Raw genomic sequence first — 14,096 nt, forward strand, 5'->3', positions numbered from 1 at the left:
TGTGTGCTGATGAATATGATATTTGTATTATATCTGGGTATCAACAATTTTATTGTCTGTGTTCATTTTAATATATTGTCAGAAGCTGCATATTTAAGAAGATCTGAATCTGTATCCTACTACCAAGGGTCAAATAACTTCCACCATGTGACATGGGCAGGCATTTTAATCACACATCGTGGAGATGCAAAGCTCGAAATGGTCCGCACTCCTTGCTGGTGCTGACATCTAGCTGGCTCCCACATTTCTGAGGAATCTTGAATCAGGGTTATGTAGGGCTGTCTCCATTCTAGCCCACCAGGGAGCGAAAATGGAAAAGCCATTTGGACCATCCTGTATTTTTAAGTTAAATAAAAAATCTTTAATTTTAAGTTAAATTAAATCTTCATTTTAGTCTACAAGTTTAGGAGGATTTGAAATAACGTGGCTTCCTCCTTGCACTGCCCCAGAAGGCACCATTCACAATGTGATCTGTAGACTTGGGCAGAATTTGAGTGACGTCCCCTGGAGTTGTAGAACAAGGTGACTCTGTTTGAATATCCCACTGGATTGACACAGTGGTTGTAACAATGGACTCAAATATAGCCAACAATTTTGAAGATGGTGCAAGACCAGACAATGTTTTGTTCCATGATACTTTAGGTTGCTATGAGTTGGAGCCAATTCGGTGGCATCTAACAGCAATAAGAGTGGTTTTTCCAGGGCTTTGGTGGTTCAGTGGCAGAAACCTCACCTCGCATGTGGGAGACCTGGGTTCAGTTCCTGGCCAATGCACCTCATGCACAGCTACCACCCATCTGTCAGTGGAGGCTTGTGTGTTGCTATGATGCTGAACAGGTTTCAGCAGAGCTTCCAGACTAAGATGAAGTAGGAAGAAAGGCCTGGCGATATACTTTTGAAAAGCAGCCAGTGAAAACTCTGTGGATCCCAGTGGTCTCGTCCACAACTGATCGTAGGGCTGGCACAGAACCAAGCAGCGTTTTGTTTTGTTGTGCATGGGGTTGCCATGTGTTGGGGACCGACTCGACAACAGCTAACACAACAAGTGGCTTTTCTTCTCATCTGTTATATTTGATACCACAAGAGCTGTCAGAATATGGCAGACCGTTTGCCTTCTGATGGCTGCAGTGCCTTTCTAATAGCTTGTGTTCATAATGCACACTCTGTGGAATAGACTGATGGTCACAGTCCAGTTTTTGTGAGCAACATTACAAAATCTTTTAGAACCAAAGATGGCCACTGAAATTAAGATCGTGACAGGATTTCAGATACTTTCTAGTCCCTTGTGACTTGCATGTTTTCAAGTCTCAAGTCCCCTTGTCTCATCCTGGCCCTGTTTTTTCCTCTGCATATAAATGTCATTCTGTTAAGCTAGAACTTTTTACCATCTCTAAAGTGCTACCAGAGGAGTAATTTGCTTCCTAATTTGCCAAATTGAAAACTGAAGAGACAATTTCCAGTATGCCACATGTTTCTGATATGGTGGGTTATTTTGAAAACAAGTCTATAATGTCATCTTATGGAGCTGTGGATTTCATCATGCTTATTTTATTGTCCTCATGCTGCCTACTTCATGCTGAAGAAGAAGGGAAAAAAACCTAAACCTATTTTAAACAGTAATATCTGCTTCCGTGTGTTATCTAGAAACAACAATTCTTTTTCTCAGAGTTTTTAGTTAGCCTTCTGATTTTACTGAATTTACTCCATTAAAATACTAGCTGCCCCACTCCAGGTCCTGGATCTTCCCTATTTTCCATCTGTTTGCTTAGGTTAGCGTGGGATGGCAACACCAGCAACCTCACCCACTCCCGTTCCTTCACAGACACCCCTACCGTCTACAGTTTGCTTTTCTAGTGTTCGTTTTGGCCCAATAGAACGTACCCAAATACCATTTCTCAAGAGGCTGGAGACACAGTGAGAGCCAAGGTACTGTAACATTTAACTGTGCATGTCAGCACATTTTGTTAGTTCCGTAGTGACTTCTGAAATATATCCTACTTTGAAAATGCCTGGGCAAAGCTTAGTTTAATATTATACTTTAGGAATTTTAATAACAGTGTGTTCTTACCATTCTAGCATGCTTGTTCTTGACAGTTGGTGTTAGTGCACCATCAGAGTATGTTATTAACACAGTGGAAGCTCCACCAGTGTGTTTAAGGTCAACAAGGCAGCAGTGGCAGGTCAGCGAGTAGAGCCCGCTTCCATCTTCCCAACGTGTGACTAGGGCTGCTTTTGTTCTTTTAAATAATCCATTCTATTTTGGCAGACCATTTCTGCCTTCTTTTGAACAGCACAGTTTCCATAGGAGACTCACAACGGACTAGCCATTCTCAAGTGGAAGGGAGTGGTGGCCTGTATAAATACATCTGTTGCTACTTGAGCTTTGCCTGTCCCAGGCTTTGTGGGTTTCTCGTGCTTGTGTCCAAGTTAACTGCCCTCCCCGCAGGCCCAGCCCAGAGTCCTTTGTTGCCCTGAATATTTTCTGAAAGATGTTTTATTAACGTTTTCTTTTCTGCTTTAATTTCTCTCCCTCTTACCTACTTCAGCATGTAGCCCTATAACAATGGTGAGAAAGAAAAATACATTCTAGTGGTGTGATCAGGGAAAGTGACAACTGAATTTCTCTCTTTCATTTAAAAAAAAAAATTTTTTTTCATCTTTGTCATTTTCTCTACTGTTAAATATCTGTTGAAAGGACGAAATAAAATGATTGAAAAGAACTAGTTTTCCCTAATTAAGTCTCTCATTGTAAACCTTAGCTTAGAGAAGGCAATTTTTTTCTTTTGAGTAATTAGTCAACTCATGATATTTTTAAAAAAAATTATGGCAGGAGGACATAGGAGGATTATCAATGTTCGTTTGTTAGGATTGATTTCTGTGACTTTTAAGTGGAGTAGTCTGCTCTTGTGAGAGACCACTAGCTGTCAGAGTTTGCCCCATCTTTCTTGCTAATGTTGTTAGATGATGTTGTGTCGGCCCCAGACTCATGACATTTACATGCACAATGGAGTAAACACTGCCCAGTCCTGCACCATCCCCATGATTGGTTGCAGGTTGGCCCTTGTGATCCATAGGTCTTTATTGGCTGATTTTCGGAAGTAGATCACCAGGCCTTTCTTTTGGAAGTCTTAGTCTGGAAGCTCTGCTGAAACCTGTTCAGCATCATAGCAACATGCAAGCCTCCACTGACAGGTGGTGGCTTCCCATGAGGTGTGTTGGCTGGGAGTGGAACCCTTGGTATCCCGCGTAGGAGGCAAGAATTCTGCCACTGAACCACTAATGTCCCCCTTTCTTGCTGATAAAACCCCTAATTTTTAGCTGGCATATTGTCATCTGGAATACAGACTAGATTTTCAGCCTCCCTAGGAGCCCTGGTGGTGCAGTGGTTAAAGCGCTCAGCTGCCAACCAAAACGTTAGCAGTTCGAACCTACTAGCCGGTCAGGGGAGAACGATGTGGCAGTCTGCTTTTATAAAGATTTGCAGCCTTGGAAACCCTATGGGGCAGTTCTTCTCTGTCTGGTAGGGTTGCTATGAGTCAGAATCGACTTTACAGCAGTGGGTTTTTGGTTTTGCAGCTAGGCATCACTATCTTACAAATTTTTATTAATTCACTGTAAGTGGTAGTGATGTGTGCAATTTCTTGGCAGTTTCCTAAAAGAAGAAGCTTCTTTATCCTTACTTTCTTCCTGATGGCAGTGCATACATAGTGGCTGAACATCTGCAGTCATCTTGGGCCATGATGTAGAAGCCATGTATTGAGAATGGTTGAGCAACGAGACAGCAGGAGCCTCTGGACTGTATATGTTTAAGTGAAAGAGAAACTACTGTTTTGTGGAAGTCTTGTTATTTGGGGTTTGCTCTCACTTGAAGCTGAGCATAATCGTAACTGGATGTCTATGAATCTATTTAATCTTGTTTGTATGAAGGCAGCTCTTTGGGATTTTTTTCTCCCATGTAAGTCTATAGACCTCAGAGATAGAGGAATGCTTTATTTGGTGGACAGGAATATCTTAACTCTTACAAATAAAACGTGTGAAATGTTCCACAGTGTCTAAAATCTTAAACATCATATGTGAAGCTACCATCGGGATCCTTTTAAAAGCCATAAAACTGTTGCCCTCCTTCCCTTTTGCCTTCCTCTTCCCCCTTCCCTAATAATTCAGTCCTAAAGCCATTACATGGGACAGGGGAAGATAGATGTTCAGGGCGTGGGAGGGAGCATGGTGGCCTAGAGTGGCGTGCCAGAACCTAACTGGGGAAGGCAAGCATCTGTGTAGGGTGGGTGGTAGCCTGGCATAGGAAGTCAGAGTCCAAGCAGGGCAACGTGGGTGTCCCTGTGGAAGGTGACTGGACATAGGGTGTAAGAGTCTGAGCAGAGTGAGAAGGGTGTCTGCGGTAGGAGGAAGGGGTGAAAGTGGAGAGAATAGATTGGTTACTACAATGGGTACACAGGTTGGATATTTGAAAGGACTCAAGATTCCACAGAACATACTCACATAAGGATTTAATAAAGGCAAAGCGTATGATACAGCTGGAGAAAGTAAGCACAGGCAAGCCAGGTGCCCGAGACACTGATGCAGCTTCCCAAGTTTCTTTCGAAGTTACACAGGACACATTTTGCCTGCAGATTATGTACCATCAGTATGTGTATCTTTGTTTCAGGAGAGCTTGAGCAAAAATTTCCAGCAGTGTCTTTTATGCCTTAGCTGGTCATGGAGCCAAACTAGGCTATGTAACCAGGTGTAAGCCATTGTCTCTAAACAATGTAAACAAGCTGGCCCTGGGTGCCATCAGTGGTATCTTGAACTTTAAACAGACCAGTATAAATCTCTAGCTAGCCTACTTGTCCTAATTTGGACTAAGAGTCAGTGCTAGACTTCCAGGAGTCCCTGGAGATAAGCTCTATGATGTCTCAATCCATCCATAGGATAACTGTTCATAGGCATATTGATTAAATAAGTAAATAGGTTAAAGATAGTACAAGTCAGGGTTCTCACTGTCAGAGAAGGAAGTTATAAATATAGAAAGGGAGAAAACTGGATTTCATCCTGTGATATTGCATTGGAATTGGATATATTGGTGTGATCTCATGGCTTTCAGTAATACAGATAGTTAAATCAGTAGAGATGCTTATGTATGTCTCTGTATGTGTGCATTTTTGTGTCCTCTAGCTCTGTCCATTGAGAAGGCCTGAGAGTAGTAATGCCCAATACCAATGAACACATCTAGTGCCCAGATTTTGGCTTCTAAATACCATTTCCCACAAAAAAGAACCAGAACTCCTTGGAGAAATGGCTGATTCCAGGGCTGTGGCAGAGAAAGTATAAGATGAGCTTGAATATCTTGTTGTGCCAGACAGCAGGGAAGTGCTCAAAGAATGATAGGGATATGTCAAAAAGACATAGAATCCAGCTTGGATGGGCTGCCACTGTAAGCAATAACAATGACAAATTGTAACCCATTAACTAAAATAGGAAACTGTGAGGCTGTACAAATATAAATAAATAAGTCCATATTTTTCAAAAGCAGTAGTATGATTTAGGGACTGGATAATTCTTTGTTGTGGGGGATAAGCCTATGCACTGTAGGATGTTTAGCACCATCACTGGCCCCTACCGTATTTTTACACAAATAATGCATGCCATCTGCATTTGTTTGCTGGCCGCGCCCTCCCCCCACCCTGCCCCAGGTATTTTCATAAGCGCTGCTATGCCTAATTTTTTTTACATGTTGCTATGAAAAAAATTAGCATAGCACGCTTATACAAATACCTTGAAGGGGGAGGGAGCTGTTGGCAAGCAAATGTAGAAGGCACGTGTTATTTGCGAAAAAATATGGTACTTGCTAGATGCCACTGCTTTACATCAGTACTGTCCAATAGAAATATTATGTGGGCCACATATGAAATTTTAGATTTTCCATTGGCCTTGGTGGTTACAATAAAAATGTCTTCACACATTTCCACATGGCCCCTGGGGAGCCAGAGTTGCCCTGGTTGAGAACCACAGAATACATGAATAAGTTCACAGTTTGGTGAGGAATAGGATATTTAGATAGTTTTAAAATACATCCTGCCACACACACAATACTTACTAATTACAAGGAGAAATGAGTAAATTTAGAGTGGAGAAGCCTGACAGACTTAGGTGATGAACGAGAACATCATTAATGATGGAACCAAGTGAAGTCATGTGCCACTTGATAGGATGCAACAAGAAGAATGCGGCATTTCTGTGACATGCCTGCCAAAGACACATAACCTGAATGTCATCAGGAATAAACAAATGACAAATCCACACTGAGGGACGTAATACAAAATAATTTGACCTGGTCATGGAAGCTCCATAGACACATCCAAACTCCCTGAGGGACTGAAATGCTGGGTGGAGGGCTGTGGGGAGCATGGTCTCGGGGAACATCTAGCTCATTTGGCCTAACACAGTTTATAAAGTCAATGTTCTACGTTCTACCTTGGTGAGTAGCATCAGGGGTCTTAAAAGCCTGTGAGTGGCCATCTAAGATACTCCACTGGTCTCACCCCTTTGGGAACAAGGGAGAATGAAGAGAACAGGATACAAGGAATGGATTAGTCCAAAGGAGTAATGGACTACAACTACCACAGCCTCCACCAGACTGAGTCCAATACAACTAGATGGTGCTTGGCTACCAATACTGACTGCTATGACCAGGATCACAAGAGAGGGTCCTGGACAGAGCTGGAAAAGAATGTAGAACAAAATTCTAACTCACAAAAAAAGACCAGATTTACTGGCCTGACAGACTGGAGAAATCCCGAGAGTATGGCCACCAGACACCCTTTTAGCTCATTGGTGAAGTCACTCCCGACGTTCACTGTTCAGCCGGGGATTGGACAGCCCCAAGAAACAGAAACGGGACTAATGAGGCACAGCAGTCCAGGGACAAGGACTAGAAGGCAGGAGAGGACAGGAAAGCTGGTGATAGGGAAATCAAGGTTGAGAAGGGACAGTTGTGACATATCGTGGGGTTGTTAACCATTGTCGGAGGGCAATATGTGTACTGACTGTTTAATGAGAAACTATTTGTTCTGCAAACCTTCATCTAAGGTACAAAAAAAAAAAATTATCTATGTGAGATCAAATTGACAACAACAACTCAAAAGGTTTGATGGGAAGCCTAGGGGGCAGTGAGTTGAAGATAATGGTGATAGAATAATTTGGAAAAGGATAGTGAGAATAGCAGCACAACCAGAAGAATGTAATCGATGTCACTGAATTGTACATGTAGAAACTTTTGAAATGGTGTAACTTTGGCTATGTATATTTTCACCAAAAATTAAAAGATCCTCCAAGGTCGAGAAGGGAGAGTATTGACATGTCATGGGGTTGTTAACCAATGTCATAAAACAATATGTGTACAGACTGTTTAATGAGAAACTATTTTTTCTGTAAACCTTCATCTAAAGTACAATTTAAAAAATTAAAAAAAAATAATTTGACCTGGAATCTTCAAAGTTGTTGAGGTCATAAAAATCAAGGAAAGATTAACTTTCAGATTAAAGGAGACTAAAAAAACAAGACAGCTGCATGCAACATGTGATTCTGAACTGGATCCTTTTTTATAAAATAAATTATTGGGACATTTGGCAGAACATGAAGGGGGTCTGAGGATTAGACGGTAATAATGTATTAATTTTTCTGTTTTGTTTTTTTTTTTTTTAATTTTGATGGCTCTATTGTGGTCATGTAGGAGAATGTTGTTAGGAAGTATTTCCTGAAATTTATGAGGCATCAGGTCTTCAATGTAATCTCACATGGTTCAGGGGGATAAAAAGTCTTTGTACTGTATTTTGAACTTTTCTATAACTTTGTCATGTTTTAAAACACACACACAAAAGTTGCGGTCAAGGAAGGATAATACTCATTATCTTCTAAGCATGCTGGGTCCAGGAGTCAGACCCTTCTTGAAAAAAATGTTTATTTTATTATCCCTTTACTGACAAACAAAATACAAACTAGTAAAAAAAAAAAAAAAGAAAAAAGAAACCAAAAAAACTGCTGAATTAATAGGATGTTATTATAGAAAGAATATTGGAAAAAAATTCTACCTTTCTTTCTTAACTAGTATGTATATCATATTGTACATGTATATGTATATCTTACTGACCACACAGTGAAGTTTGGAACCCAAAGTGGGAGGAAGGCCACTTTTTTTTTCCTTCTGTTTTTTGATCTGTGTGTATTTTCTTTTTTTATAGTTGGAAAAACTGTTATTTTAGCAACTTTAATCTTGTTCAGCAGATTAAATCTCCCTGATAATGTTTGAAACTGGCGTGCAATATACATGTGCTTTACAATGTCACCCAAAATATGTCTAAGGGAAATTGGGAAGAGATTTCACTCTGATCATCTGATAATGTGTAGTGAAATTTCTGGGCTGGCAATGGACATAGATAAAGTAATATACTGCCTACCTTAGATGGTGTTTTTGCCTGAATGGGGGCTTTTTTTGCACAGACAAGGACATCATGCTTTTCCACACTCTTGGCCAGTTCTTCTGACTGTCATGTATTTTTGAGATGGATTGCTAAAGTTAGCCCTGCAGACCAGGGAGCCAAGCAAAGCTAACTGGCCTTGGTAATGTTTGATCCCCTGACATTAATCTCATTAGCTCTAACTTGCTGTGGTAATTGCACTGCAATTACTGCTGATTGCATGACTTTTCTTAATTTGGTTGGACCTTTAATGGATAGTGTTATATGAATCCTTCTATTTTTGTGAGCAGTAATACGTCAATCTGTGAAACTAAGTTAGCAGTTTACCTCGTAGGTGTGGTGGTATAATTTGGGTCCATTTATTGACTGTGTGATTTTTTTTTTTCTTTTGCAGTCTCTTTGTCCCATATCACTCAACTGGTTCTCAGTCACAACAAGCTAACAAGTAAGTTAATTTTCTGAGTTACACAGTTTTTGACTTTTTTGTAATTTTATGATACTGCTGATTCTGTTGTTTCCTCTAAAGAAGTTAATGACAAATGGTTATTTTTGGAAACATAAAACTTATTTTTGGTGGCAGTGAGATACATGAGCATGTTGTCTTCAGGTGTTTTGTACTTTGCTCTGCTTTAAGGGATGTTCCTTCCCGTGTGTGTAACCCAAAGAGAGAAAATGACATGATTCCTCTGGAGGTGGTTCAAGCCAGGCATGGGAAATGCTGTGGTGACTAAAACTGCTGTGCTATTGGGTAGTGTTTCATGAAAAACTTAACCAAAAAACAGTGGAATAAGAGTTCTTTGTTTCGTCTCTATAAGGAGCTCTGGTGACACAGTGGTTAAGCGCTGGGCTGTTAACCAGAAGGTCGGTGGTTCGAACCCACCAGCCGCTCTGTAGGAGAAGGATGTGGTAGTCTGCTTTCATAAAGAGTCCAAAAAAACAAAATCTAAACTTGTTGCCATCAAGTCGATTCAGATGCATAGCGACCATATAGGACAGAGTAGAACTGCCCCATTGGGTTTGCAAGGAGTGGCCAGTGGATTTGAACTGCCATCCTTTTGGTTAGCAACTGAGCTTTTAACCACTGTGCTTCCATAAAGATTACAGCCTTGAAAACCCTGTGGGTCAGTTCTACTCTGTCCTATAGGGTTGCTATGAGTTGGAGTCTACTTGATGGCAAGGGTTTTTGTTGGTTTCATCTATATTTTGTCCTCAAGAGGGGACCATTTAACTGTTGGATATGCTTTCCGTTTCTGCCCATAGGGTAAAAAAAGCTACAAAATTGTATAAATTATATAAATTTGCACGTGCAGTTTTCAAATTTTGGAGCCTGGTTTCCAAGAGAAGGACTTGGGCATAATGTCACGGTATGATTAACATATAGTAGAATTAATATCTATTTTTAAAGAATATCTTGCATGAATGGTATGGGCCATTTTAATCTTCGTGCCGTGGTTTTAAAGATTTTCATGGCAGGGACACTCTCTCCTTTCTCGTTTCTAATTGACTGTCACTTCTTTGTGTTGCAATATTTCCCACAGACTTGAATGATTTTCTAATCATGTGGCAAGAATTTGTTAGGGAGCTTTCCGAGTTCATGAAATTGAGCAGAATGTCAGGTTGAGGGATTTGTGTCGTGAATTTATGAGTGCATGTGTGTTCTATACAGCTTGGAGCAATGTCACAGAGCTGTTGATTATTGAGAATTAAGTGTGGCATCTAGAGCCCCTCATATGCAGGACTCAGGCAGACTGGTTCATTTTTTAGCAGAAGTGCATATTTGTAAGGCAGATGTAGAGTGGCACAATTGTCACATTTGAGTCACAGTGGCCATGGAAGCTAAAGTGAGGGCTACAAGTCACGTGTGATCATTTCCGTAACAGGTAATAGGCTGCCAGTTTCATTGTTTTTGTAGCAAATGGCTTTGCAGCCCACAGAGACCCTAATCTCTGTTCAGAGGGGATTTGCAGCTTGTTTTGAAGGTTGGAGTTCATGATCCTTATATTGCCCAAGATTTTGTGAGCTGAAATTCCTGAAGCTTTCTATGCGGAGTTCATAAAAGTCCTTCTTAATTGTTAAGCTTACCATTGTTTGATCTGTAGCATTATTACAGTGAAACCACTTGCATGTCAACAAGAAGGCAAAAGAAGCTTTGTTTCTATTATTAATTCATCTCTCTTTTTAAAAAATCTTTCAAATGGTTTTGGTTTATTATTCTTATTTACACATTCACATAGACATCTCAGGGATCAGTGCATCAGTTTCTTTCCCCGGGGATATAATATGAGATTAATTTAGAGAGGTATAAATATGGAGTTAAACTGTTAAATTGTGTCTGCTCTTAAAGTAATCAATCTGAAAGAATCCAAACTTCATATTTCTTCTTTTTTTTTTTTTTCCATTTGAGACACTATTGACCTAATCCAGTAAACTCTAATTAATCGTCTTGGTAACTTCTGTTTCAAGCCGTTGTGAGTACATTGTCAGTGACACTCGATCTGTTCCACTAAGGTCAAATTAGCATCTTTTACTATTTTTCTGGCATTTAAACGAATGACTTTGCTATGGATTTTCAAGTGTTTATGGTATATATGTCCATCTGATGGGAATATAAATATGCATTAAATGCAAGTGGCTTAGCACACCCTCATGTCACTTTTTATTGTAATCAGTGTCTTTCATTTTCCATTGTTTTTAATAAGGACCAGCTGACAATGCTACATTAAAACCACTGAGACTCAAAAGATAAACCCCTCAGCCCTGCTTTTATCTTGCAAAACTATTTGTATTTTTCTGAGGGAGGGCAAATTCTCAGCAGGGGCTCGAACGGGAGTAAACCTATTCGAAGCCCTGGTTTTTCTTTTCCTATGCCAGTTCACTGTTCTCTGACATTTCCACTTGTGTGCTTATGGAATGAATGACTAGATTTCTCAAACTGAGATTTTGATTTGGGGACAACCTTTGACTACACTTATTAAAGTTAATAATGTCTGCATAGGACAACAGAATGGGGGTGGTACTAAGTTGATCTTCCCCTGCTGGTGGCTTTGACATTGACAGGTCAACTCAAGGCAGTATGAGTGAAGCCGTGAAGAAGCTGAAGGCTGGACAGGACTGTATGATCTTAAATTCCCCAAGATTTTGTGAGCAGAAATTCTTGAAGTTTTCCATATTATAGTTCATAAGAATATTTCAAATTTGTCAAGCTAATCACTGTTAGATCTTCATCACTATTACAGTGAAACTACTGAGATTTAATCTTGTGTGGTTGGGGCAGTGCTGCTGGGTTGTTGAAGTCAGTGGGGAATTGCTTCGCCAGAACTTACTTTCCTAGATACATGTCCATGTGGTATTCAAGGAGAGGGACACAAGAGTAGCAAGTGAATCTTTTTATTCTGCATTCTTGCTATGATTGGGCAAATGCTACTCTGGGATGCCAACAGAGATTATTTCTGGCCCATAGTTTCAGAATTAAGATGAGGTTCTGCTGCCAGGCAATCCCTTCATAAACATACTTTCTCTGTGCACCTGCCTGCAATGCTGCTCACACCTAATTGAAGGCTTTCTCTCTGTCTGACTTTCAAAACCTGCCCTCTTCTGGCCCCCCACCCCACGGCCAACCTTTCTTCCCCACATACTGCTGTAAAATGGATTGATCTTTTCTTCCCCATGCGTAGCCCTGCTCTGCTCCTGCGCTCTATTCCTGGCGTGCCTTTCTTCCTCCCCCAACTCAGCAGCAGCTGCCTCAGCCCTCTCGGGCCGTCTTTCCCTGACTGCTTTTGCCCACTTGAAATCTGTCTTCCCCAAACAAACTCCAATTTAACACTTCCTTGTCCTATCACTTCAGGGTACTTCTCTTGTTCCCAGTAGATTTTCAGCTTTCTTGAGAGCAGGAACCATTTCTTATTCTTCCTTAATGCCTGTTGCTGAGCACATAGTGGCTTCCCAGTAATTACCTGGATAAACCCGTAGTGGTTGACGAAAGGAAGCAGATATATGACCAGGAGGGCCAGAGAAGAGCTAGCTGGCCTGAGGTGAAATGGTGCATGTAGGAAATAGGATGATTTCTTCTGAATTAACAGGCATAAGAACTTGAGTGGATGGGGCTGCAACAAACTTGTGTTTCTTACTCACTGTGTGCTCATTTCAAATGCACTGGACTCTGAGCTCTCTAAAGAAACATTACCATATGTCCGTATAAATTTACCATATGACTTGATGTTAATATCATTTTTATAGTCATAAGAGTCCTTTCATAGTTCAGGAATGATGTGCGGTGACAGGTATTACTGAGGTACCCCAAGAAATCTGCAGGTAGAGAAAACTGGTTTCACGAGCAACCAGTGGGTGCTTTTTTCCACGCAGCAACCCTCCTGGGCTCAGCTGAGCTCTCCCTGAGTTTCACTTCTCCCAGAAAGCCTTCTCTCACTGGTTTCAGGATGTGTTCCTCTTTCACTTAAAGTTAGTTTTATATACTCAAGGCCCCAAATCATTCACCAGTTTCTTCATGCAGTTATAAGTTTCTTGAAGTTAGGAACCCTGTCCAATGTTTATTGTGTATCCTCCCAAAAGCAAAAACCCAAACCCATTGCCATCGAGTCAATTCCGATTCATAGCGGCCCTGTAGGATGGAGTAGAACTGCTCCATAGTTTCCTAGGCTGTAATCTTTATGGGAGCAGATCACCAGGTCTTTTGAATCACCATCCTTTCGGTTAGCAGCAGAACGCTTAACCACCGTGCCACCATGGCTCCTACAGTGTATCCTACCCGCACCCCCCCCCCCCCTGAAGCATTTCCTGCTCTTCTGCCTGGGAGGCCAAACCACACACTCCTGTCTGCACGTGGCCGCCCCCCGCCCAGGAGAGTGCCAGAAGTATGTCGAACATAAAATAGGCATATCTTTTGATCAGTAGATTGATTGGGGGATGAGTTGTGCTAATTCTCAGCAGTCTGAGATGATTTGCACAAGGGCTCACCCTCAGTGTTACTATTAGAAGGGAACATAGAAATTATTCCAAAGATTTGTCTTCCGGGGTCTCTCTTCCCTCCTCCTTCCGCCCTCTGCCATTGTGATTACCTTCCTTTAAAGTCAGTATTGGCTGAGCCGTTTTCAGTCTGCTCCTTAATCTGATCACTTGGTATATGTTTTGGACTGTTTGCTTTGTGAATATTTTTTCTGCTTGTTTTCACTCATAAAGAGGAATTATTTTTTGAGACAACCATTTTAAGACTTGTCCACTAGAGGTCACTGTTGAGATACATAGTTTTCCCCTGTTTCTTGTACCTAAAGATTAAAAACCAGCTTTGTTGTCAGACAAAATAGTTTGCAGAATATTCAGGTATGTACAACAGGGCACATTGCTATTGCAATTTACATAGTGCTGTCTTACCACAGTTAAGATAGATCATTCTATAAGGAGGTATGTTGTTTTTCTGTTTTGCTCCTAAAATTAAATTATACATTCAGTTTCACATATCATTTTTTAGTGCTTATTCAAGTTAAAAACTTTTTTTTTTAAATCTTTAAATTGGATTAATTGTATTGCCTAATATAGTATTTTATATTGGACATATATGAGACTTTTTTCCCTGTAGAAGAAAGTTAAAAATTTTTATGTGTGTTA

General features: G+C 40.6%; 1 protein-coding gene across 1 annotated transcript in view; it reads left to right on the top strand.

Annotated features, from left to right (window-relative positions):
- RSU1 (Ras suppressor protein 1) overlaps positions 1-14,096 on the top strand; it is a 255,071-nt gene that overhangs the window by 24,193 nt on the left and 216,782 nt on the right. Inside the window, 1 exon segment of the mRNA XM_004391258.2 lies at positions 8,869-8,919. Within this exon segment, the coding sequence (XP_004391315.2) occupies positions 8,869-8,919 (51 nt within the window).

The sequence above is a fragment of the Trichechus manatus genome, unplaced genomic scaffold (assembly GCF_000243295.1).
Source record: "Trichechus manatus latirostris isolate Lorelei unplaced genomic scaffold, TriManLat1.0 scaffold00075, whole genome shotgun sequence".
NCBI classification, from domain to species: domain Eukaryota; kingdom Metazoa; phylum Chordata; class Mammalia; order Sirenia; family Trichechidae; genus Trichechus; species Trichechus manatus.